We start from the raw sequence: 22,771 nt of genomic DNA, 5'->3' as shown, positions 1-22,771 counted from the left end.
CCAGCCATCTGTCCAAAAGGGTATGAGAATTCCTGGGTTTGAACCAGTAACGGAGATCAGGGACAAGTTCATCCCCTGTGTAATCTCTGGCAAATTATTGTCATGCTCCTTGGATTTCCGACCTGGGATCCAGTCCCTCTGGTGTAGTGTAAGCGAGCATAGCCTTAGGAGATGAGACCTGTAAAATGAACGTGGTCAACATCTCTTTCCAATGGTTGCTTCTACAAACAAGCGTTGTTCCATCTTTCTTCCTCTGCCCTAATTTACAGCCCATTTTGGCATATAAACTGTGCACCTGTGAAGCGGTCTGCTCCATCATCACCAGAGCCTGGATCTCAGGGGAGCAGTAAACAGCACGAGTGGATGGGAACCCCCATCTCTCGCCAACATTTCCTGCAAGTAAATATCAACCCATGTGTTAGTCATAGGCAAGAGAATAATGTAATAACTAGATTGATTGGGTCACTTTTTCAAAAAAAGCTCAGGGCCAGATTTCTCAACTGTTCAGCACTCTTGAAATGGTCCAGATTTTTTACTTTCTTTCAAGCCAAAAGTTAAACCCTCCCCTCCCACCCACTATCTAAACTAAGAAGCTGCACAAAAGCCAAGTTTTGACAAAAATTATCAGCGCCCTGCAGCATTTAGCAGGACACAATGAACAGATTTTGAAAAGAGCACAGCATGTGATGGGTAATGGACCTGCTCCCAATTCACACATGTGGACATGGATGGAGACTTGGGCCTCCTGTACCTGTCTTGGTCACCCACAAGAAGTGTCATCAGCTTCAGTGAGAAAATACTTAGACCGTATGTACTGTGCTGCCTAGAAGGCTGTGTCCTTGGTGGGGAATCCCCTGTAGTATAAACTCTTGGTCACACCTTTTCCACTGACTTTGTCCATAATTTCTGTCAACTTGGATTGAGTTATCCTGCGCTGTACCAGCTGCAGGCCTGAGTCTTGGTCTCCAAACCACTTGGCTGAGCTGAAGATCATTGCTTGAATAATTAATAAATAGGAAAGGCGGGAAAAAAGACTATAAGAAATCATTTAGGAAGAACATCATCTAGTCTTTAACAGCAAAACATTCATTCTTTACAACACACAGACTGAATGAATGTGCTTTTAACCTGCCCGAGGTGAATAGTCCAGGGACATAGGATATGTAGCAACATCCTTGCAAGCACACTGGCCTGATTCTGATCTGCCTTACACACTGAGCAACATTACTTGAGATGTCCTAATGTAAATCCAGCCAGAGATCAAAACCAGCCCTGCAACAGGCCTATTTGTCCAGAGGACATAAGGAAAACATACTGCTTTCATCCCAACAGCGTCATCCCCAGGCTATTTTACCTCAATTACCCTTTGATTTAAGAAAACTGGAGGGCACTGGATCATGTTCAAACTGTTTTCTTTCTTCCTTCTCTCTCAAATTAGGGCTACTGCAGATCTGATGAGTTTCAAGATTGGGTGGGGAAACAAGAGACTCTTCAAAGTCTTTATTTTGTTTATTGATTCAATAGTATTTACTGACTAATAACCACCGAAGGCTAACAGGCTCATTTGAACTGGGAATGCTGTGATCTGGCATGTTATCTACGGAAAGAATAGCCCAGTTTACAGATAAGTAGTCTGCTTAAGGTGGGAGAAATCAAGGCTCGTATTCCTCTCTTAGGGAAACTATCTTGCTTTTCTGCCAATTTTCAGGGAGCCTTCTTTTCTTTTTCAAGTTTTCCATAGAATCACAGCAGCATTTTTCCCCATTTCCCTTGTATGTGTGCAGTCATAAGAATCAGGATGGCTTGAAACTAAATAAACACAGTCCAACCTTCAAGTCAAAGACTTTGCAGTTTTAGGTTTTGCTTGGAACTAGAAGCAGAAGAGCCAAAAAAATGCATAAAAGAAAAAGAAGAAAAAAAGCTGGTTTTGTGGTGGTTTTGGCATGGGCGACTGCTCTGAGAGATATTGGAAATCATGCAAGGGTCTGGTCTTAAGACATTTCCAGCCCTGCTCTGAAGACTGAGGGCTTTAGATAAGCATCTGCATGTGGGGATCTTTATCCAAAACAAACCACCCAATCTTGTGTAGTTCACCTGTCACTAATAGTGATTTTCCTGTGCATCTCTCCCCGTGCACTTGCACACACACACAAGTTCTTCAAGGCATCCTAAAAGCTTTTCCTTGCCCGTAATGTTTTAATTGCCTCTTGAGCAAGATTTTCTCCTTGGTGAAGAAAAGGAAGAACATGATGAAGTGCCCTGTGCTGCCCAGAGGATTTCCTCTCAACCTCACCACACACGTCGGCATCGCTTTCCTCCCCCTTCTCCTTTGACACATCTTCTGTGCATTTTGCACAGTTGTTTTCTTTCTTTTCCAGCCTGGAAAAAAACAACAGCCCTCCCCTCCCCTCCCTCCCTGGCAGCATGGGTGACAGAGACGGAGAAATCAGCACAGTGTCAGCAAGAGTTTAGCCCCGCAGCTGGGACCTGAACTTTCAGCAGTGGAGCACAGTGCTGGGTCACTGCACTAAAGCAAGCCAGATTGATACAAAGTGCTTGCTCACCCTGGGAAGAGAAGCATCAGAAGACAGTTGGTAAAAATCTTTAGGCATTGTCTGTTGTGAGCTTACAACAGCGAAGGCAGAGGTTTTTTTCCTGGGAAAGATCATCTCAGAGTGTATATTTACTGTTGTAACCCCCAAAACAACACAGTGAGGGGCAGTGGGGGGATGTAGCATAGGGGCAGGGTAGATTTAAAAGTTGTTGAAGCTGGAGATAGAGCGTGTGGACTCAATGTGCTACATACTGCGTGAAGTTTTCAGCTCTGAAGACCTGAACGATTATGTCTGCCAAGAGTTAATGTGCTTAGAAAGAGGATGCTAAAATATTGTTTCCCACTTCAGTTTGCGACTGAGAACTTGTTACTTGTCTGTAATATCTTTTATTTATAGCTCCTTTTGACTCAAAGGATCTGAAAGTGCCTCTATCTGGGAGTCACTTCAATGATACCTCCAGGCAGGAATGCTTCTCAGCAGGAGCCTCCAGCTGAGGTTTCAGGATCTGCTTTGCCATGGACACGTGTGAGGGACCCAGTCTGTCCTGCCAAATGCCAGCACTTGGTAGTAAAGGCTGGAGGGAAGGGCACAAAGCCATCCTAAGCCTGAGGAATAGCAAAGAGAGAAAACAGACATGTAAACTGTCTGGGAGAGAGGATTCGGAATGACACCGGCTGACTTTGGAAGCAGATGTTGGGAGGAACCTTTGCCAGTGCTGGATGACATCCTTATGCAAAGGGCCTGGGACAGTGAAACCACAACGTAGAAGAGAGCATTTGGCGGTCCTACCTGGACATTGGTCCATGCAGCCCATCCAGCCCCAGCTGTGCTGTGGTGGCCTGGAGATATCTCCAATGTGGACCTTGTGCAGGGGGCACATCCCAGTGTCAGAGGTGCCACATCCCTTAATGAGTGCAGTCACAGCAGAGCACCTGCTTAAGGCCACTTCATCGGCTGCCCATCAGCTGCTCCACACATAGCAGCTGGTGGTGGCCGAAGGACTGGCTCCTCCATGTGGCTCCTGGCAGCTACAGGGTGTCATCCAGCCCTCCGCTTTCCTCCTGCATTATACGTGCAGGCCAGGGAAGCAAAAGTCAGACAAACTGATGGGTTTACGATTCCAGCCTGACAATTTCTGCTTCATCCACAGCCAGGCGAGATTTTGCCAAGATACATATTAGGCAGCTGCTCAGGACACTGCTGTTTTGTCTGTACCACCCCGAGCATGCTGGCTGGCTGGCTGTCTCCCAGTCTGTCTCTGTGACCCTGCTTTCGAGCCGGTTGCTCTGCTATTCCCCGAGGTGGCCGGAGCATGTTCAGTGAGCCCCAGCCTTTTCCTGGCACTTTTGCTGAGCCTCCTGAGCAACTTGCTGCAGGGAGCAGAGGCACCAGCCCTGAGACACAGGCAGCACCCATCTGCTTCACCGCCCTCTAACTCTCGTGGCTTCCAGGGAAGCCTGATGTGTCTCAGAGGACAAAGCAGTGCAACCAGGCTCATAAAAAGCCTCCGGGACATCAGTGGCCACTTATGGGGCCATACCCTGCTCTGGGTCTCCAGCCTGGCTTGCAGCTTAACGCGCTCATCCCACCATGCTAAAATCCCTGGTGCATCTTCTCCCCTCCACGTCCCTCCCCAGTGATCCCCAGCATCAGCATTATTATTATTATTATTATCCAAATCTCTTTCCTCCAGGAACCAGACCAGGTGGCTTTGACACCACTTTATCTCCATCATGTGTATGTCAGTGTTTCAAACTCTGGTTGAATTGCAGTCACATCACTGGCTGAAAGTTGGCGCTCTCAGCTCCTTTCCATGGAGAACACATATTTTGCACCAACCTTTCTCTACCTCACAATCAAACCTCTCTCATTCCTCTTGCATGGCAGGGCCTGGGGCTTGCACACCTTGGCATGCACAAGGGTTGTGTTGCCTGATTTTAGGGCATCTCTCATTCTTTCCTTCTTCCTCAGAGAAGAGCATACATATGTTGTGTGTTCAAATGGAGTTCTTTTCCCCCTTCTTGGTCCTTTGAGTATTACATCATATTTCATTCCCTTTGGTGCTCTTTCCACATGTGCTGCTTTGGATTTGTGGGGGGAGTGGGGGGGAGTCCCTCTATGGACAAGCTAAGAGGGAAAAAGAAGGAAAAAACCCCAAAACTAAAAAAGAAAAAAAAGGGGGCAATAAATATTTGGGAGGAGGGCGTTTAAGAGGAAAGAAAAACAAACCAAAGCAGGTGCCAGGCTGGAACCAGCAGCTGGTTGCCAGCACAGCAGGCTGAGAAGTTGTTGGTGGAAGCGCTCAGTGCCACATTTGTGTTGCTTAAAAAAATACATCCTCCCTCCCTCGTTATTCTGCCTCTGTTTTTTTCTCCCAGCCCCACAAACAGGAGGAGGAATTCAGTTGCCAAATGCAAACTTGCAGGAAGTTTGTATTTACAGCAATGCCAAGGGATGCAAACAGAGTGCGTCCTGCCCCATGACACATGTGTGTGCACACGCATGTGTGCCTGTGCGCACAGTAGCTCACCTGCACTTGGGGCAGCTGGGGGCTGGATGGGACCTGCCAGACGTGTTGTGGGTGCAGTGGCTCTCCGCTCCGAGGAGATGCCAGTGCATTGGCAACCATGGCACAGGTTTTTTTTGCCAGTGTGAGGGAAGGAGGTGGGAGGGCTGGAGATGGAGGGGAAAGGGGGGGTTGGAAGGTTGTAATGCTTGGCTGGAAAAATTTAGAGGAGTACAAAGGAGAGAGCAATGAAAAGGGGTGGTGGGAGAGCTGGGGGGGTGGGGGGGAAGGAGGCTATGAACTGGCTGCTGTGGAAGTGGGAAGAGATTTATGTTTGCTGAGTGGTTTGGTTGGGAGTGGGCTGGGAGGGTGCCAGGTGCCACAGGCAGGGTGGAGGGTGCTGCGGGGAGGCTAACGGCTCCAGCAGCAAAGTGACAGGGCTTTATTTCTTCCTTTCTTTCCTCCTCCCTCCACTGGGCACTCGGAGGAGAAGGCAAGACAAAAAGCTGAACCAGTGCCAAGAAGGAGCTGCTGCGACTCGAAAATGGCACTCTGCGCCGCACTAATATTTCGAAGCTGGGCTGCGCTGGAGAGCAGAGAAACGTGCCGGGAATGCGAATGGCTGGGGCCGCTGGCCGGGCTCAAGGGTGTTCTCCCTCCTCCCTGCTTCCCTTTCCCCTTTTAAATGTGATCCTTTACTCCCTCATCTACCCCCCGTGATATTTAGGGGTTCTGGGAGAGAGAGGGGACCCTTGCTGGCGACTCAGGGTGGAGAGGGGGAGGAAGGGGGACAGCATCGTGTACCCCGGAGCTGGTGCAGCGTGGCAAGCGTCTGGCAGAAATGCTGTTTGTAGCCAGTTCCCAGCCCATGTGTGTCTGTTATGATGCTCGCTGGAAAGGATTATAAGCGGAGAAGGGGTGAGTGTGCTCATCCCCTCCTGCCATCTCCATATCAGAGAGGGATTTTGTATTTTTTTAATTTTTCCTAGGGAGGAAGAGAAGACCTGATTCCCAGGGAGTTTTCTGATTGTTTTCCTGTTGCCACTCCTTCCCCTCCTCCTTGCTGTCCTCCTCCTCCTCTCTCCGTACCCATAAGGCTGCACTCGTGGCTCTGTATCCTGATGCAAGGTTACTTGTAGGACACATGAATCTCTGCAAGGTGCAGCATAGCCTGTGTCGGTGTTCGCCTCTCATTTGCTGGGAGACAGGCAACTTCCAAGCAGCTCCACAGCTCAGCTGGGCGCCTGGTTAATGCAGTGTCAGTGCTTCAGCTGCAAAAGCCCCTTCCTGCAAAGCCTGCCTGAATAAAAAAAAAAAGACCCCAAAATCATATAGGGCTGAAACTTCAACAGCAGTTCATAAGTTTGATTAAATTGCAAGGGATGGGCTGGAGTTTTGCTGTGATTTTTGTCTGAAAGGAGAGGTTTTTCCCTGTTTTGGTCCCCTCTTCCCTCCATTCACAGGCTAGGAAAAAGTACATGAAAGTGCCTTTTTTTTTTTTTAATGGGGTGTTGATATTTTTTAAACATTTTTTAAATTATTATCAGCACAAGCATTCTTGTAGTAGTTCAATAGCTGAAGCTGAATGCAAAGATCTTCCCCCCACCGTGCACACGCTCCGTTCTGGTTCATTCTAGCATTTGCATCTGGAGTTTTAGGTTGGCATTACAGAAACTGGAGATGGGCACAAGAGAAAACTCCTGCCACTGGGTTTGAAAATGGGTCCAGATCCTGTTTTGTCAGCAGTTTTGGCACTCATGCAGCCAGCAGGTCAAGTTCAAGGAGACCTTTCTAAAGCACGGGCAGAGGCTCGTTAACTTGCTGCATCTCAGAAGCTTGCGGGTTGTTGGGTTGTTAGCTTGGCCCAGTTTGTAGTCCCAGGTGTGGGGTGATCCCTGTGACCTCTCTCTCACCTGAAAACCATGCTCTAGTATATATCCAAACCACTTCAAAACTCACTTTTGATTTCAGACACGTAGACCTGGTTTTGGAGCACCTATTTCTGCCCAAGCAGTGCCTTTTGGAAATACTGTGATAAACAGTGAGGAATTTAGGGAGACTTAAAGGTGTTATCCAGCCTGCTCTCCTCACCCTCTTCTTCTCACAGCTCCTCACAGATCAATGGTCTTTCCCCTGGAGGATCAAAAGCTCAGTCCCAAATTAACGTTGCTAGGAGGTGCACTCATTTCTGAGGTGAGACTAGCAGGTTTTGTATGGAGTAGGATGTCTGCAGCAACTGATCCCTTGCTCTTTCTCAGCTCTCGGCTGTGCCTTGTACCATGTAGTTGCCACAGCTCAACTTGGGCTTGCACAGAGAAGATGCTGTTGTCTCTTCTTGCTCTTTTTAATTTGTTGCAAAAGAGGGGTGTGTAGCGCTTGGCCCAGGAAACCTTGGAGAGGGTGAAGAAACCATGGCAAATGTCAACTTTTAACTTAGAGTAATCAGTGTGCCATCGTACCTTCCACCCCATACTACCTGTTCTCTGTGAATAAAGTACATCCATAAAAATATGTGGTTTTGTATGCACACATGTGCTTGCTGTTTGCTTTTCAGTTGCCTCCTTGGACTTAATGAGATAAGTTGTGTATTTAAGCTACCATCCTCTCCAAGGACACATACCATGCAGACCTTGCCTCAGTTTCCCAGAAGTTCTTGCAGATACTTTTGGCTGCAGCTGCACCTCTTTCTCTGGGCACAAACTCCTCTTTTTAACCTGAGATCCCTGACCATGGGATTCCAACCTACAAAAGCATATGCCAGGAGTGGGGATTAAAGCCCACATCAAAGTGAGCAGAGGAGACCCTGGTAGCTGTCCTAACCCACTGTGCACCTGCGCAGAGGACGGTTCAGGCTTTTAGATGTGGAGCCAGCTTGTGTTTACCACCGATTTAAACCTCTTAATACTTCAGTTACCAAATAACAATTCCCAACAGATTTATAGAGACTATCCTAAAGATATGGGCAAAAATTAATGTGGACTAACAGCATCCACGTGCGCAAAATAGAAATGTGTGGTGACTGTTATTCAGGAAGGTAAACTGAGGACAGCATATGAGGAGACCTTCCTAAACTTTGATATTTCAGGATGTAGACCTTTTTCATTTCCTTGATATCTTGACAATGCTCTGGAGTGTTGCAGCACTCTCCAAATTAGCCAGCTGCAACAAGGTCTTTTACCATCACATACCAACACACTCTTCGTGCCAGTCCCTCTGCTGCCTTCTCCTAGTCTCTCCTCATCCAGGCAGCCCACAGCTGTATATTATCAATGATAATTAACCCAGCTTCATTCCTCTACAATGGACCTTGTCTATCTTGGGACAAAAATGTTACTCTTGTATTTTCCAGGTGGTCCAAGTAAGCCATCTGGATATGTATCTGGCCATACTTCCCAAGGAGCATTGCAAGGCATTGACAAGGCAGCTGAATGCCTTTGTTTTTATTTCCACCTGTATCAAAGAGGTGTCTTTGGATATATTTCCCTGAAACATGATGTCTCACGAGTCTCAAGTTGCTTCCTTCAAATCCTTCATCCTTTTAACACTTTATAATGAGAAATGTTGTCTGCTTGGGGTTGTTATGAGATGACTTGTGTCTCGAAGTGTTAATCCAGAGGACTCTTCCAAGGCTATCTTCCACACCTTCCCCACTTCAGGTCTTTTATTTTTTTGGACCGGTAACCTCACATTTCTGTAATCTAAATGTGCAACTACTTTGCAATCACAGTCCAGTAGCTGGGTTAATCTCAGACCCCTGGAGTGGCAGATGGCTGATTTGTTGCTGATTCCAGCTACAGAGAATTGTGCCACCTATTATCTTTGCACAGACTGCCTCTTAAAAGGATGCCTTGGGCAAAATCAGTGAAAAGCAAAGCAAACACTCTCTGATCTGCATCACCACAGGTGAAAATGTAAAATATTTCACCTTTATGTGAAGGGATGGAGAGGTGGACAAAGAGGGGAGAGAGACGGGAGGGGAAGAAGAGGAGAGGAAGATCTCATTTTCATACCCGAAGTGCAGAAGCACAGGGCAGAGCAGGCTTGCTGCAGTCACAACGCTGAATCACAAGCACTTACCCTGTTCTAAATGGTTTTGCAGTGTGGTAGTCCTTGGCTTCAGCTCCCTGATTTAACTCTTCAACAAAGCAGGCGGGTTAGCACCCCGTGACACCTTGCTGCTCTTCCTAAGCCTTTCTGATGTGGGTTGTCATAGGAATCCATGGCACCGCTCCCTGCCATCACACCTTGTTGAAAGCCCCGCAGCTGCCAGGGAAAGCCGTGATGGCCTCATGATGCCGATGTATTTACCAGGGCTACATGGGAGGAGAAATGTAAGCATCTGTGTGGGTTAAGGAGAAGCTTGGGGGACCCTCCAAAACTGAGCGGGGCCTAGGGTGAACCCCAGAACTGAATGCTCAGAGGGGCCTGGCTGGCAGGTGGTGGTGGGCACGCAGAAAGATGTTAAGGAAATGGAGAAAAGTAGAGCAAAACTTTGGATGCTTGTGACCATTTTCTGCACAGTCATTCCCACAATCAAGGTTTTCTTTTTTCTCTTTGCTCTGGGAAATGCCACAGAGTCAGATGAAGAATTTGGGAAGAGAGTGTGGGTTCCCTGTGCAGAGTCCAGTGACGAAATCTGTGAACAAGGTAAGAACAAAGGGTTATGGCTGTGAAGGGTTTTGTTTATTCCTTTTTCCTTTCCAAACCCATTCTTGCAGTGTTAGACATGAGATTTAGGATGTGTGTAGCACAAAACTGATATTCCAAGTGCTAAACAAAAAGATCTAAAAAGATCAAGTTAAATAGGGCTTCTTTTTAATGCATGCCATGATGATGGCTTGGGTTTGAGAACAGTTTATATTGTATCAAAATGATCTATGTGTGAATAATTGTTATCAACCTCCTGACATCAGGACCTAAATAGGAAGCAAGAGCCTTAAATAGGCCATTTGCGTAGTTAGCTTCCATGTCTCCTTGCACAATTTATTTGCTTAATTCCATTGAGATATAATGAGACTGAAACTCCTAGAACTGCCTTTGACTCTGAGGCTCTGTTCTTCATCTCCTCTGCAGTTATAGCCCACTATTAAGAAGATAATATCTATTTCCCTGTGTTCAGAAAGAAAAAGCTACTGTACTGCTACCCTCATTCCAGTTTGCCCAAGTTTCTCTATTTCTGAGTTTCCAATGGAAATAGAATAAGAAATGCCAAAACAACTTGCAGCCTAAGAAAAATGTAATGCTGTCAGAGAGAGCACAAATAAAGTTAGGGCAGGATGATCTTGAAGGAATTCTTACCTACCATATCTACCTTAAAACCCTGTTGGAAAGCTAATGTGATATTTCAGTCAATATATAGATGCAATTTGAGGAACTCAGTGTACAGATGCAATTTGAAGAGCTCTGTGTTGATTCTGGATTTCCTCCCACTAGGATATGAGGAAGGGGGAAAGGTTGGGACAAGGCTGCCTGAGTTTTGTCTTAGTTTTGAACATTTAGCTCAGTCTGGACCAACACGCCCTATGGGTGTCTCTGTTCATATTACATTGCAGAGCGTACATTCTCTAAGTAGGGTTTCAAAAGATACCTTTGATTTCCAAAAACCTCTTAAATGCATGACTCCATCTCATGCCTCATGTGTCCCGCTCCATTCTTTTACTCCCATCATCCTGAAGTCAGTGAAACTCAAGCACATGATTGAGTGCCATTTTCTGTTGGGATGAACTTTTTAATAAGTGCTCATTGTTTTGAGGGTTTTTTTCCCCCTCAGATCAGGGCCTTATTTAGTTTCTCATTGAAAGACAATTCCACTTGCAATGATTTTGTTTATGATAATTCACTTGCACGTTCCCTTCCAGGAATTGTCATTGTCTTCCAAAAGGGCGGTTACTGCTGGTCCCCTTGCAGTGATAATTATAATCAGACCTGTCAGCCTTCACACAGTCTACGCTTATCACTTGCATTTTGGAGGATTTTTCCTGAAGCCTATTACCAGTACTGCTTCTTAGGGAAAAAATAGTTGTGATTTTTTCTGCTAATCTTTGATGGCTTTCAGCTTTGAAAGCATGGAGAGGAGCAAAATGACTGCCAGTTGCAGTTAAAGAAACTGTCTGTTGGTCCTGGCGTAGAGCTCTGCCTCTGGAGATCCAGGGTAGATAGTTTGGGAAATGCTGAGGGCTTTCATTTGATTGTGACGACTCTTCAGGTGTGCATGAGACACAAAACAGTGCTTTTTTCCAATGGTAATGCTCACAGAAGCTAGCTCTGCCAGCCTGCTAGACAAGAGCTTCAGGTGGCAGGTAGTTGTTGGCAGTGGTAACCTCTCTCCCTGCTGTTTTGGGCAGAGATCTGTGGGTTTGCCCATGTTGAACTGCTTGGACGCAGGATGGCCAGAGAAGTGGCTGTGGCTGGTGCTGGAGGTGATGGCTGGCATCCAGGGATGGGCATGGTAGCAGGACTGGTGGGCCCACTGCCACCGGCACATTGCAGTACAACAGAGACCAACTGGCCAATGTGGTGGTGTTGGGTAGGATGTGGTTCCGTATTTTATTCATCCCAGGATGTTTGAAAATTGTCCCCCCTAGTGTTATTCTCTGGGAAACACATCTCCCCATTTACTAGATTTCCTCCCGTTTTCACTCCATTATTCGTATTGATATGCTAATAACCCTAATTTCTTTTAATTTTGCTTTTTGCTAACTTAAAGAAAAAAGAAGTAATTTTAACATTTCATTAATCTAGCTAAGCGATGTATCTTTTAGTCCCTCCTATGTTATCGCTATATACTTCGTAATGTACTCAGAGTTTTGGACTGCCTTGATTTTGGCAAATTTGAGGGTGGTCAACACTTTATAGATTTTGTAGAAAAGGCAATAGTGGGAGAGTGGGAACTCTCATGTTCTCCGGAGTTCTGTATTTACAATGTGCAGGGATGTAATTTGCCTTTGTTTTATTTAAATTCACTGGGAACTAGAGATTTATTTATCAGGTGTCACTCCCTGAAGGAAGATAAATGCCATATAGCAAAGACTTCATCTATTATACAAACAGATTTGAAGGCTTTGCTATTGCATTTCTCTGCCTGCTGCACAGAGCAAAAACGCCTTCGGCTGAACAGAGTGATACTTAGCGGTAACATCTTATGACCTTTTGAACAGCTGAGATCTCAAACCATATTAGTGAACAGATTATGATGTGATGGAAAGAGCGCCAGGAATAGCCTTTTAATCATGAGATCCTTCCTGTGAATAACCTTCTTTGGTATATTCCGGTGGTTAATCACTCGGGCCAGGACAATCATTTGAAAACAGGGAAGTGAAATCCAAATACACTCAGGTTTGTCAACTACAGTAGGATATTACAGTTTACAGCTTCTCCCTATTATTCTCTTGCTCTCCATTTCTATCAAGGCTGTGGGTGACCTTGCAATATTTTCTGTCACTAATAACCCCATTTTGGCAGAAAGATCTACACAAAATGAACCCCGAGTCCTTGGACTGTAGGGGAGCTGCGGTCTCCAAATCAAAGGTACGCACATGGTGAATATGGGTGTCTGACTGCAAAGGGAAACATTCACATGGAAATGTCTGTCATTTCTGAGATAACAACAGTAATGCTTAAACCATTTTCAACCCTTTTTAGGAAAAAAAATGCAGGTTTTAAAAAAATGCACAGCCCTGATATTATTTCTCTTTTTTATGGAGCCAAACAGAAACAAGAACAAATTTTCCACTGATCTTACCTACCTACCTGTGCAGGATTAATCCTTAAACTTTGCTGTAGGTTTACATTAGCCTCCTTTTTATCTTAATGGTCAATATGAATCTTTATCCCTCTTGATAATGGGTCATAAAGGAATGAGCTTTAAGAAAGATAAGCATTCCTTCCTTAAAGAAACGAAACGTTCGTTGCTGCCTCTGCACATCGGTAACAGTTGTGCCAAAGTTTGATCTAGCTGCTGTGGTCATCTCTGCAAAGAAGGATGGACACATGTTTGTGAAGTTCAATGTAAATGCATTTGGGCTTACCTGAGCAGGTCGGCATGTCCAGGCAGCCCATCCTGGTTGTGGAGTATATAGCATAGCCCTGCACATGGTTAGCATGGGGGTAGCTGACTTGTACGTGTTTTGTTTGCTGTTGAAGCCAAACAAGCTGCTCATTTTCCCAATGGGAAGAAGAAGGGCTGGTGGTGTGTGAAGCCCAAACTGCTGTCAGTGTAGTGGGGTCTGGAGAACAGTAGCTGCCACAGCCCTATGGAAACTCTTTGAAAATGAGAAGGTTATGGAGGTGGAAGAAATACACAGCAGGACACTGTCATATCTTATCTCCCCCAGCCTCTTCAATCAGGTGCCTGCTGGACTTCCCACTCCTCCTACCTTTTACACTAGATCATAAGATCATAAGGTATTTGATTCTGTTGGCACGCAGTCATCTGACATCCTCCTGGCATTATAGCTTCCTGAGTTAAGGAGCCACTGTGCAATGTTGAGGCTGTGAGCCCACACAGTGCTTTCACCTGCCGCTGCCAAGGCCAGGGAGGTGTCCAGGTAGGATCCAGGAGAAGGCACCAGCTGCCTGACACAAGTCTCCACCATCTTTTCTTTGGGCAAACCAGGCACTGCAAAGGGTGGATGGCAGCCTTGATGCTGTCTGTTCACCAAGGAAGTGCCATTGCCAAAATACAGCTGGCTCACTATGATAAGGTGCTCCCTCCCAAGCTCCACCTGCAAACCACAAGTCCGTTGCTGCACAGGTGATGTCCATGGTTACAAGCATCATGAATAAAACCATTCAGAGGGATGGGTTCCTCTGAACAGCTCCCATCTGGGAGTGATAGCAGCTTTGAAACCTTTCCACTGAGAAGGCTTTGTGGTGTGTGTGTTGAAGAAGGTGTAGGTACGAAATGTTTCCTCTGCCTCCTTCCACTGCCTTGTAGTGCTTGTGTGCCTGTGGGGTATAGAAGGGTGCTCAGACTTGGGAAGCATCATACCAAGATCTTTCCTCTTGGTGTGGGTTTGCATTAATCCTGTTAAGCCTTCTGCCAGATGGTCCCTGCCCTGATATAGTTAATTCTTCTCAAAGTAAAGAGCTTATGTTCAGTTTCTTGTAGCTCAGAGGGACCCATGAAAACAGACTTGCTTTGCCTTGGGCAGCTCAGCACAGAAGTTCCAATGGGACATTTTATGGTCCTCCAATTTAGCATGGTTAGAGCATAGGGCAAGCACTTGAGGCGGGATGCTTTTTTGGGGGTATGCAATTTAAACTTGGAAATGGTGAAGATGTAGTATCAGGCAGATGACAGTGGTGTGGGATGGGAAAAATAGGGCAGTGGTTTGTTTATGAAGTTAAGCTCCCCACATAAAACATCTTTGTCATTTTAAACACATAACATCTGATTCTTTGCAATTATTCTTAGATTGCAGACAGCAGCGATCTCCAGTTTCTCACTGAATAAGAGTGATTTCATGAATCAATAAAAGATTATTGTTATAACCAAATTTAGAGCCATACAATTCCCTTCTCCTGGCTGGAAAGAGATGATCTTGGGCAGGAAAAGAGGAAGAAGGACATATGTCATACTAATGTTTTAGGCTACATCTGTCTTAAGCTCTGGGACTGTTCATGGGAGTGTGACTGGGTATACTCAAACTACTAGACCAGTCCTTGGCACACTTTTGGTCCATGACAACTAGAAAGCTCGTAAATCGTCCCTCAGCATGGATCAGGGTTCATCCCAGTGAGCTGCTTGCATTTAGCTGCTGCGTTAGGGAAGTCAAGACATGGTTGTGAGCAGAAATAAAAAACATTCTGTGCCAGTTGGCCTCGATGTCTGGGAATATTTCTGAGCACATTTAGTTTACTAGTGGCTGAAGAAGCTCAGGCCCAACTAAGAAACTATTCCATCATCCTCAACTCCATTTGTCAGCAGTGGGATCGGGGAGCTGCTATCAGAGGCTGGTTCAGCCTCCCTTGATCCTGATAGCAGAGAAAAGGCTATATTATCCCAGAGAAAGGCTATGTGTAGCAGAGGTACATTTCCTGTATATTTACCAGTCACCTCCCCTGCCCCTCCAAGCTCAGATAAAAAGACTGATAAGTCATCGATGTGCTCTTCCCTGCAACAGCAAGTTCCACCCATTATTTTTCCTCATAGAAAGTATTTCTTTCTCCTTCACCATAGGGAGGTTCATTTATCAATAGGTGACAGCTATAGGATTGGTGTTCTATGATTTCCTTTAAATGGTTTGGTGGTTGATAGTTAAACATGTTCATAGGAGACAAGTGTAAGCTTATATATAATAAAACAGCTCATGGATGGATATAACATTATGTCTTTCAAATATAAGTAAACACTTTGATAAAGTTTTATTTTGACTTCACCTTATCCAATTATATATATTTATATATGTTTGTATGTATATATACATGTGTGTGTATACTTTTTCATACTAAATCAAAAACCTAGGTGAAAAAACTTTGGCTCAACTACTGTAACCAAAGTGTAATATTTCATTATCTTTTCTTTCACTGAAATCTGTTCATGCACAAGATTATCTGATACATGTTTAAACATAAACAGTATTTTCCCTTCAAAAATAGCTCAAGTGTTTAGTCACAGTGAGGATGAAATTATCAATTGAATTTGGCCCATATTTTGAAACATGACCTTAATCTGCAGGTTTCAGTGAGGTATTTTCCCCAGGTATTTCAGTAAGTCAGATAAGTAAATTATATTTTTGACATGTTAAAGATGTTTCATTTTAGACAAAGGAAGTGATATCCCAGTTGTATCACTGAAACTCAATGCCCCGTGTTGCTTGTTAACAACTGCACATTTATTTTTTCAGTGCCCCAGTTTGCTATCAAGTATCAATGCACTGCTACAGACCAAATAATCGATAGTTCTGTCAGTTGAGTATGCCCTGGAAATACAATATTACTGTTAATATTGATCCACAAAGCTGAAATCAAGGCATAAAACTCTGCAGGCATTGCTTGCTAGCACCCTGGCTTTTACTTGCAGAGCAACCAGCTTGAAAATCGCTACAGCGTGCTATCCCCCAGGGACTAATGTTTTGTGCACATCCTCCTTCTGTGTATAATAATCAGCCTGAACATAAACACAAGGGTATCAGGGCACGTGCGACCTGCAGATGTGGTGCATATAGTTTCATTTCAGCTTTCTGTGGTTTCTGGGTGCAGCAAAACCAGCTGCAAAGAGCTCCAGTATCCATCACTAATGGGGCAGCACAGCAACCTGGCCAGCCACACTAACCCACATCTCAGTGTGCTCTTCTTCATGGGAAGGGTGAGACGGGCTGTGGATGGATGGCTTGAGACCTCCAGCACCCTTCTCCAAGCATCATGAGCAACATTGTTAGTGAAGGGTTGTGTGGTTTGCTTACAGAGGTGCCTTCAGGCACAAGTTATCAGTGGGGGGGGGTGGGGAAGTCCCACAGCATTGAGGTGTACTGGCAGCATCAAGAGCATCTCTTCTTTGCTCTCCTGCCACCTCCAGGCTGCCAGGTTGCCTTGGAAAAAAGAAAATGTGGTGCTCCCCATTCCCACATGTGCTTTCACACACACCCTTGTGAGTTTGGTGGTCTTTGCAATGAAGCTGTGAATGAACATTTGGCAGATTGTTTTTACAATTGTCAGTCTTCCCAGAAGCAGCCCAGAGTTTTCATTAACTAAGACATAGGCATGATTTCCTACAAGTTCTTTTCAGATTTTACTAGATTCAGATACATTAAATAGGTATTTTATGTATGAGCCACCAAAATTAGTTGTCACATTACTCTTCATATAGGAATATTACAGTTCTGGTCTCTTGTATTTGGGCAGCAGCTGCCCTATAGGATGCTCCTGGTTCTTTAATAAGAAAATAATGTGGACAAGAGCAGAGCATGATGTCAGTGAGGATATGTGAGGTGATGTGGGCATTTGGGAGAAGGGAATGGCTCTACCATGCCATCATGGTTGGGAAAAGGTGCATGACAGTAATGGAAGCATAAAAGCAGGAGCCTCAGATGGCTGGAAGGAGCTCATGACAGCCCCTGACAAGGTGAGGGAGGAAAATTTCTTTCCTTACACATGTCTCAGGAAGAGGGAATGAGGAGAAATAGTACCCTCTGCAGTGCCTCGCTCCCCTCTTCAGGAAGGTGGCCTCATCTCTGATTCAGTGTTGTCAGGACCTGCAGTGCTTGCAGATGGTATTGGGCACAAGGGTAATAAATAGCTCTTGAATAGGTATGAATGGAGCAGGCTGGTAGTAACGAAGACTCCTTTGCAGAAAGCCTACTGAAATCACCATGAAGACAGAGGCTCCTTTTTCTTTGGGTCGCTCCTGTCATAGGATCCTTCCTTGCCATGTCATAGGAGGAGTGGCACCCCAGCCCATGTGGCTCCTGACATAAAGCCATCTGAACCTTGTGTCACTCACTCAGCTAACATGGTCACGCACTCAGCTGTCCCACAGGGTCTGAGAAACTTCCCACAGCATACAGAGGAACATGACGAACAGTGGCCAGGGTCTTCCCCTTGGAGAGAGGCACATGTTCTGCAAAGTATCTACCTTGGAATCTTTTTTGATGATATTAACAACTTAGTTCTATCTTCCAGGCAACCTTTAGCCACAACATCAGAGGCCTCCTTGCTCCCAAGGAGCAAATTTATCAGCCTTATCCTTCATCTGAGAGCTTCAGCTTATCTCCTGCATGACAAGCCATTTAGCACCTAGGAGATGAAGCTCAAGACAATGTCTTGGCAAGTCTAGATGAGAAACAAGAGACATGTATTATCTCTCACTGGGAGGTTTAACACACTCCAAGTAGTCTGAGTTGCCAGGGACAATGTAATATGAGGCTATCTACTGGTTTTTCCTAAGACCCAACTTCATATCAAAAATTACATTTCTACACTCTTTCAGAGAGCAGAAATGGAAATTCAGACACTCAGCCAAGAGCAGGTATGGCTTAGGGTTGCTCAGGGTTGCTACTTTGCAAGAATATGGAGTCAGAGCTGAATTTCTCATCGGTTGTGGCTGTGTACTATCAACAAAAGGAAGTGATGCCATGGTTGCACACTCTTCAAAACACTCCTCCCTCCAGCAGTATCACCTCTTCTCTGTACAGCCTCAGCAGCTTACTTCAGCTGCTTCAACTGAAACCACAAATGATGTCATTATATTTATTTTTTTCCCGTAGGATGGTGAGTGAATGGCCATTTCTGCCCTTATCTCCTCTTTTAAATAAAATGCTCTAAAATGCCATCATTGAAATTCAGAGGTCATTGGTGACCTTAAATCATCTCCAATTGCCTTGGATGAAACCCAAATGAAATAAAAATCAATATGAGAGTCAAGAGGCCAAGAAACTAAAATTGTGTCCAACACAAGCAGCTTACTGGTTTCAGAGTGTTTCTGGCAACCATCTGCTTGTTTGAATTTGAGGATGTGATGCTTTTAAAAGTCAGAGAAAAAAACATGATCAACCACGGCCTTCAGATATTTTACTTGATAACAGGATTCTCTTTTTTGTGCCCATATTCTTACAGCCTCAATATCCTTTTTTGCAATCATACTGTCCACAGGTTTGTGGTGCTGAAACACTATTATGTGTAATTCTCTAAAAAAAATTTTTGAAGCCTCAAAACATTTTCTCCTCACCCCTCTTCACGAATGAGCAACAGAATGTGTTATTACAACTCAGTAGCCACTCATTTACATGGTTAATGATTGGCCCTTTTTAACTAAAAAGATATATTCTTTTCATGCTACTCCTATTTCAACTCTGTCATCTCAGCCTTGTCCTGTGTAACAAGGAAACTGATCCTTTTATGGATGGTGTTAACAGAGACACCAGGGACCGAATCACCTTTTATTCTCAAAAGGTGGTCAGGATCAAAGCACCAAGAGACGGAAGCTGGAGAGAGAAACTTGAACTCCCAGTGTATCTGTCCTACGAACAAGGAAAGACATTACAGATTCCCTCACTGCCAACATGACCCCTATAATCAGCAGTGTGCCCACAGTTAAGAAGATATTGTGGCAGTCCATAAAAAAATCCCTGTTGGAGTTGGAGTATCATAAAGCAAATATTATTGGTTTTGTCCCAAGGACTGTATGACATTAAAAAGGTAAAAGTGGCAGTCGAAGGGTTGGCCAGGGCAGGTGGGCAGCAGTGGGAAAAGGTCACAGTGCCCATTAGCACACCCAGCTGTGACCGGGGTAGGTGCATTGCAGCAGAGGTTTGCAAGAAGGCTGTGGACACGTAACAAGAGCCTTTCCTTTGCAGGAGAGTCAGCCTTGGAGAAGAGATGAAGGTGTATTAGCAGAAATTGTTTACCCTCACTTGACACTTGCTTAGGGAAAACATTTTCTGGGTTGTTTTTTTAATAAGGCATTCATAAACTAATGAAAGCTACATTTTTGTCAATTATAATGGACTTTATTAAGTTCTGGACATTTACCACATCACAATGTTTATCTGCAAGGCAATATTTCCCTCGGCTTTATAAAAGGGAACACTGCAGCAAATTTAAGTCACTTACAGCACTCAGTGTCAGGATTTTAATGGTACCCATATTACCTTGACTTTTTATAGCTTCATCTTGCTTTATGTAACAATACTTAGCTTTTACATCATGCTTTTCACACATAAATCTCAGCATCTCACAAGGCAGGGCAAGATGTTATGCCCATTTCAGAGAACAGAAAAAACACTAAGTGAGGTGATTTGGTCATGGCACAGAGCAGCAGGGCTGGGAGCAGACCTCAACCTTCTTAAACCCCATCCTGGGAGTGCACTGCATCTCCAACAGGAAGATGTACCCCTTTGTAGAGAGAGGGTCATGCTGGGTGTGAATCAAAGGCTTGCACCAAACTGGGGTGAAGGAAGCAGGCATCTCCCTGTTGGCTTCTTGTGGCACTAGATTACTTTTCTCAGAGTCAAGCACTCCGAAGTGGTCACTGGAAGGGAAAACATTCAGCTTGGTAGATAAAACAAATGGCATAAGGCTGCCCATGTTTTCCTTCCATTTTTATTGCTGGCCATAGCCTGTTAACTCTTTTAAGTGGGATTTTCCATAAGTCCTGTTTGGTGTGAAGGAACGAAGAGCTGACCTCCCCTATGTTGAAATTACCTATTTTTCATCCCCTGGTCTCAAGTTTGCTTTTAAGGAAGATGGGTTTGGTCTTCTGAAGCTCTGTAGGACTCACCAAGTTCTCTGCCACTGTCTGGCATAACAGCAGCAACTCAGAAGACAAAGATGTGAGGGTCAGACTAATTCCCTGCAAAAGCTAACTGTGGCACTGTCACCCATAATTAGCTGGTTGTTTGGGGTGGAAAGGTGCCTGCTTGTTTAAAATGAGCCTATTCCCCAGCCCCGTGCTTCTGGAGGGGGTCCTTAATACCCTGGAGCAGGGGCTTAATCCTGAAGCTGTCCTTCTGGTCTCTGAGTCACTAACCTGTGATGTTCCCAAATTCCTTTGATGTGTTACAGATGGCCATACTGGCCAGCCTTACTGCAGACTTTGAGGGGCCATAATTTGGTCCAGCCACACAATGCCAGGTGTTGAAGGGCCACCACGTCCCTTCAGATCCTCTGGCATGTCCTTTGCCATTACATGCCAGACCACTTCACAAGAAGGGTTTGTGTTCAGTCGTGTCACAGATTCCCCCCCCCCCCCCCCCCCCCCGAAAAACATGGGAACCTGTATCCAGCAGCTCTAGAAATCTCTGGGAGCCATGCTGCCAAACACCCTCTCCCTTTGGCATTGAGAGCATCCAAACATGGAGCTGCCTTTGATTTGCAATGATGGAGAATATTATGGATGAGCATCTCTAGGCTCCTTCCTCCTTGGAAAGGAGCTGTAAACTTAAATGGATCATATCCCAGTGAAATCAGTCAATGATTGAATCAGGCAGGTTCAGAAATCTTCCCACTGCTTCCAGGGAGATGTACTAAAAAATGACTTTCTGATAATTAAGGAGCCATCCCTCCACACAGCTGCAGAGCTACTGCCACCACAGTGTTTCACATCAAGGCAGCTTAGTTATACCTCCTCTGGTCTGCTGAGATCTGTAAGTGCACAATGGCATCCTTCCTCCACAGCCTTGTCTGCCCTACAGACATGCCTCTTAGTCAAAGAAAGAGGCTTTTGCTTCTAGAATGGGATATCCTCTGAAGGGTAGATCAATAGGCTAAGACTAGACCCAAGGAGCAGAGGTAAAACCAGAACCGAACCTGTGTCTCAGCACCAAGACAAGCGGCTCTTTCTGATGAAAGCTTAAAGAAGTGCCATTCCCCAATTTCATATGCCTCAAAAACCTGGCTGCTCTCTGCAGATTAATGCTTTTGTGAGGCTTTTAAGGGGAAAAAGACTCAGAAGCCTCCAGCTGAAGTTTCCCTGTCCATGCAGGCCTGACCCACAGGGGTTCAGGTTGGATTTCTGGAACAGGGCTCAAATCAGGATGAGGATGCTTTGACTAGAGAGTCCAGCCAGTTGAAGGAGAAGTGTTTCCTGAGCACATGGACTCAGCCATTACTAACTTTTCATCAAATAGTGCAAGAAATATGCCAGACTGTGCTCACACAAGTATTTGTGTGTGAGAAGGCAATTTTGCCTGCACAGACTGAAGCACCAAACCCACCCTTTGGTTACATCACAACATGCAATTTCCATACTTGCATTTAACTCTCAATATTTTAGGTGCTGCAAGCACAGAGCTGTTTGGTAGTGCTGGAGTTGAGCACATGAAAAACCTGAAGGAACAGAGATTGAAGTGACTTGACTTCCTATATCAGACCCTTTCTCTCCACATTTCTCCTGCGCTGCTTAGTTTGTGCAAAGCTTCATCCCCCATCTCACAGAGATCCAAGGAAGCACATCCAAAAGTTCCTGTCTGTAGATACAGGCCTAATACGCTCCAGAAGGAAAAAAAAGAGCAATCTGCTACATGAGAACCAAGCCAATTAAATGTCCAAGTATTATTCCTAAGGCAAACATGGGCAACACCAGAAATTTTCTATCAGCTGTAATAACAATTACTTCACCAATTGCCAATTCCACCATGATTTGTTGAGTACAGTCATGCTTCTGCCTCTTGCCTAGGCAAATAGAAGCTCTACAAATGAACAGTCAGCATAAAGAAAGCCTCTCTTTCACCTCATGACTTCTTTTCCCTGGGCCCAGCTCAGAGCCCAGGATAGCCCTCCTCTCTCTTCTGTGCTTGCTTCCAGCCAGGGCAGGGTATCACTAAAGGGTGATGAGTTTCTTGGGAGCAAAAGATGCTACTGTTCTCAGTGACTCTGTGAATACAAAGATGATCCTTCCTGTCACAGCACTGCCAAAACTAGCCAGCTGCAACAAGGCTTTTACCATTACATACCAGGTTAAATCCAATAAGTAGTTACCATGCCTTGCCCTAGCACAGCTACCAATCCCCCACAAGGTTTCAAAGACTCATCTACTGTCTGTGTTGTTTCTTCATCCCCTTCAGGCCAGCCCACCCTGCTTCTTACCTCTGCTGCATTGGGGTTTTCTTTCTCCAGGATCACTCTTCCAGCCAGCCTCTCCTCATCCAGGCCACTGCTGCTGCTGCTGCTGCTGCTACTACTGCCACCTTGCTTCTTCATTCAGTACTCCCTCATCCTGCATTTTTCACCCCTTTCAAACCCCTCTCTCTCCTACTCCTCAGTGCTATTTAAC

General features: G+C 45.1%; 1 protein-coding gene across 5 annotated transcripts in view; it reads left to right on the top strand.

Moving 5' to 3' along the window:
* SETBP1 (SET binding protein 1) overlaps positions 1 to 22,771 on the top strand; it is a 270,979-nt gene that overhangs the window by 111,288 nt on the left and 136,920 nt on the right. For 3 of the 5 annotated variants that reach the window (XM_056323283.1, XM_056323278.1, XM_056323281.1), the window contains one exon: positions 9,637 to 9,708. The exons of the other annotated variants lie outside the window; for them this stretch is intronic. In XM_056323283.1, coding sequence (XP_056179258.1) covers positions 9,637 to 9,708 — 72 coding nt within the window. The remainder of the gene's footprint in view (positions 1 to 9,636; positions 9,709 to 22,771) is intronic. 5 annotated transcript variants of the gene reach the window in all.

The sequence above is a fragment of the Falco biarmicus genome, chromosome W (genome assembly GCF_023638135.1).
Source record: "Falco biarmicus isolate bFalBia1 chromosome W, bFalBia1.pri, whole genome shotgun sequence".
In the NCBI taxonomy this organism is placed as follows: domain Eukaryota; kingdom Metazoa; phylum Chordata; class Aves; order Falconiformes; family Falconidae; genus Falco; species Falco biarmicus.
The sequence above is the reverse complement of the archived record's forward strand: the minus strand, read 5'-3'. Positions and strand labels throughout refer to the sequence as shown.